Below are 1,215 nucleotides of genomic sequence, written 5' to 3' on the forward strand. Positions count from 1 at the left end.
CTTGTGACGACAACAGCGAAGATCGCCTAGGGGACTCGGAAAACTGTCAGGATAGCTTTCCGCAGCGATGAGCAACAGAAAGAGTAATCTCGAAATCGCTCCCAGATTCGCAACTGATGCGGGAGCATCTTTTGTTGACCCGATTGACATCCATTAATCGTATTTTCGGTAACGGTCAATCACCTCAATGATTGAAGCTCAATCCATGTCCTCTTGTTATTCCTTTTACCACTTGGCTGCAGTATGACCACATAAATGCAAATCAATAAATTGACTGATGACTCAAGAATCGTTGAATTCGATGCTGCAAGGTTCGCGTCGTAAGTTAATCAGTCGATTCTGACACCCACGTGAGTCTCACGGATTGCGTGGAGTATCCGCAATGTGGATTCCGCACAAAGCCTCCCACAATGTATATCCACAACTTTTCGCGAAGCACGGATATTACTGGCAGTCTAATGAGCGAGACTGGTCCTGGAACATGACAACTGTTGCCAGAATAGGAAACCGCGAGTTCTGAAGTTATCCCTCGATTGTATGTCGTGTGTTTGTATGAACCCACACGTCCTCGGGCGCACAAAATTCAGTCCGCACAAACGCTTTGTGGGGAACCTTCGCGCGCACATTCCTTAGGACACACTTTTGACACGTCATAATCCCGAGGAGATAGTTCAGTATACTGTAGATTCTACGCCATCATGTGACGATCAAGGTTTCACTTTTTTCCTCACTTCAAAATTATGAATAATACTCCTGGGGCCAGGCAGGACTGCGAGGTAGATTCCCAGACAACGAAGACCTCCAAGGCTACAAGAACTCCCAACATCATCCTCATGCTGGTGACAATGATGACTCTTGTTCTCGCTGATGCCTTCATGGTTGACGATATCACTCGCAAGACGGTCCAGAGCCCCGAGCCACGTTCTCTTCGTATGCAGGTGGTGAAGGAGGTTCCCGATAATTGCTTGAGTCATAACGACGGGTGGACCTATTGCGCGTTCATCCTCGAGGATTTTAATCAAGTCAATGGTGGCACACGGCTCGTCTCTAGTAAGGGTGACTGGAAAACGCTCGATCTCGAGCTTGGAGTGCTTCTCGCGGCGGACTCGAGCCCGACCGATGTGGGTATTTATGTCTCTGGTGTGAATATCTGGAAATTTGATATTTTCTGTGGCATCTCAGTTGAAGTGCAGTTAAGTGTACCAACTATCTCGA

General features: G+C 47.6%; 1 protein-coding gene across 1 annotated transcript; it reads left to right on the forward strand.

The window, feature by feature from the left end:
• Positions 1–848: 848 nt before the first annotated feature.
• Positions 849–1,178, forward strand: Pmar_PMAR015126 (hypothetical protein; the record flags this gene model as incomplete). Its single annotated transcript, XM_002786807.1, has 1 exon — positions 849–1,178. A coding segment is annotated over one exon (330 nt), but the record flags the coding sequence as incomplete, so codon positions are not given.
• Positions 1,179–1,215: the final 37 nt, after the last annotated feature.

The sequence above is a fragment of the Perkinsus marinus genome, assembly GCF_000006405.1.
Source record: "Perkinsus marinus ATCC 50983 genomic scaffold scf_1104296930950, whole genome shotgun sequence".
Lineage (NCBI taxonomy): Eukaryota > Perkinsozoa > Perkinsida > Perkinsidae > Perkinsus > Perkinsus marinus.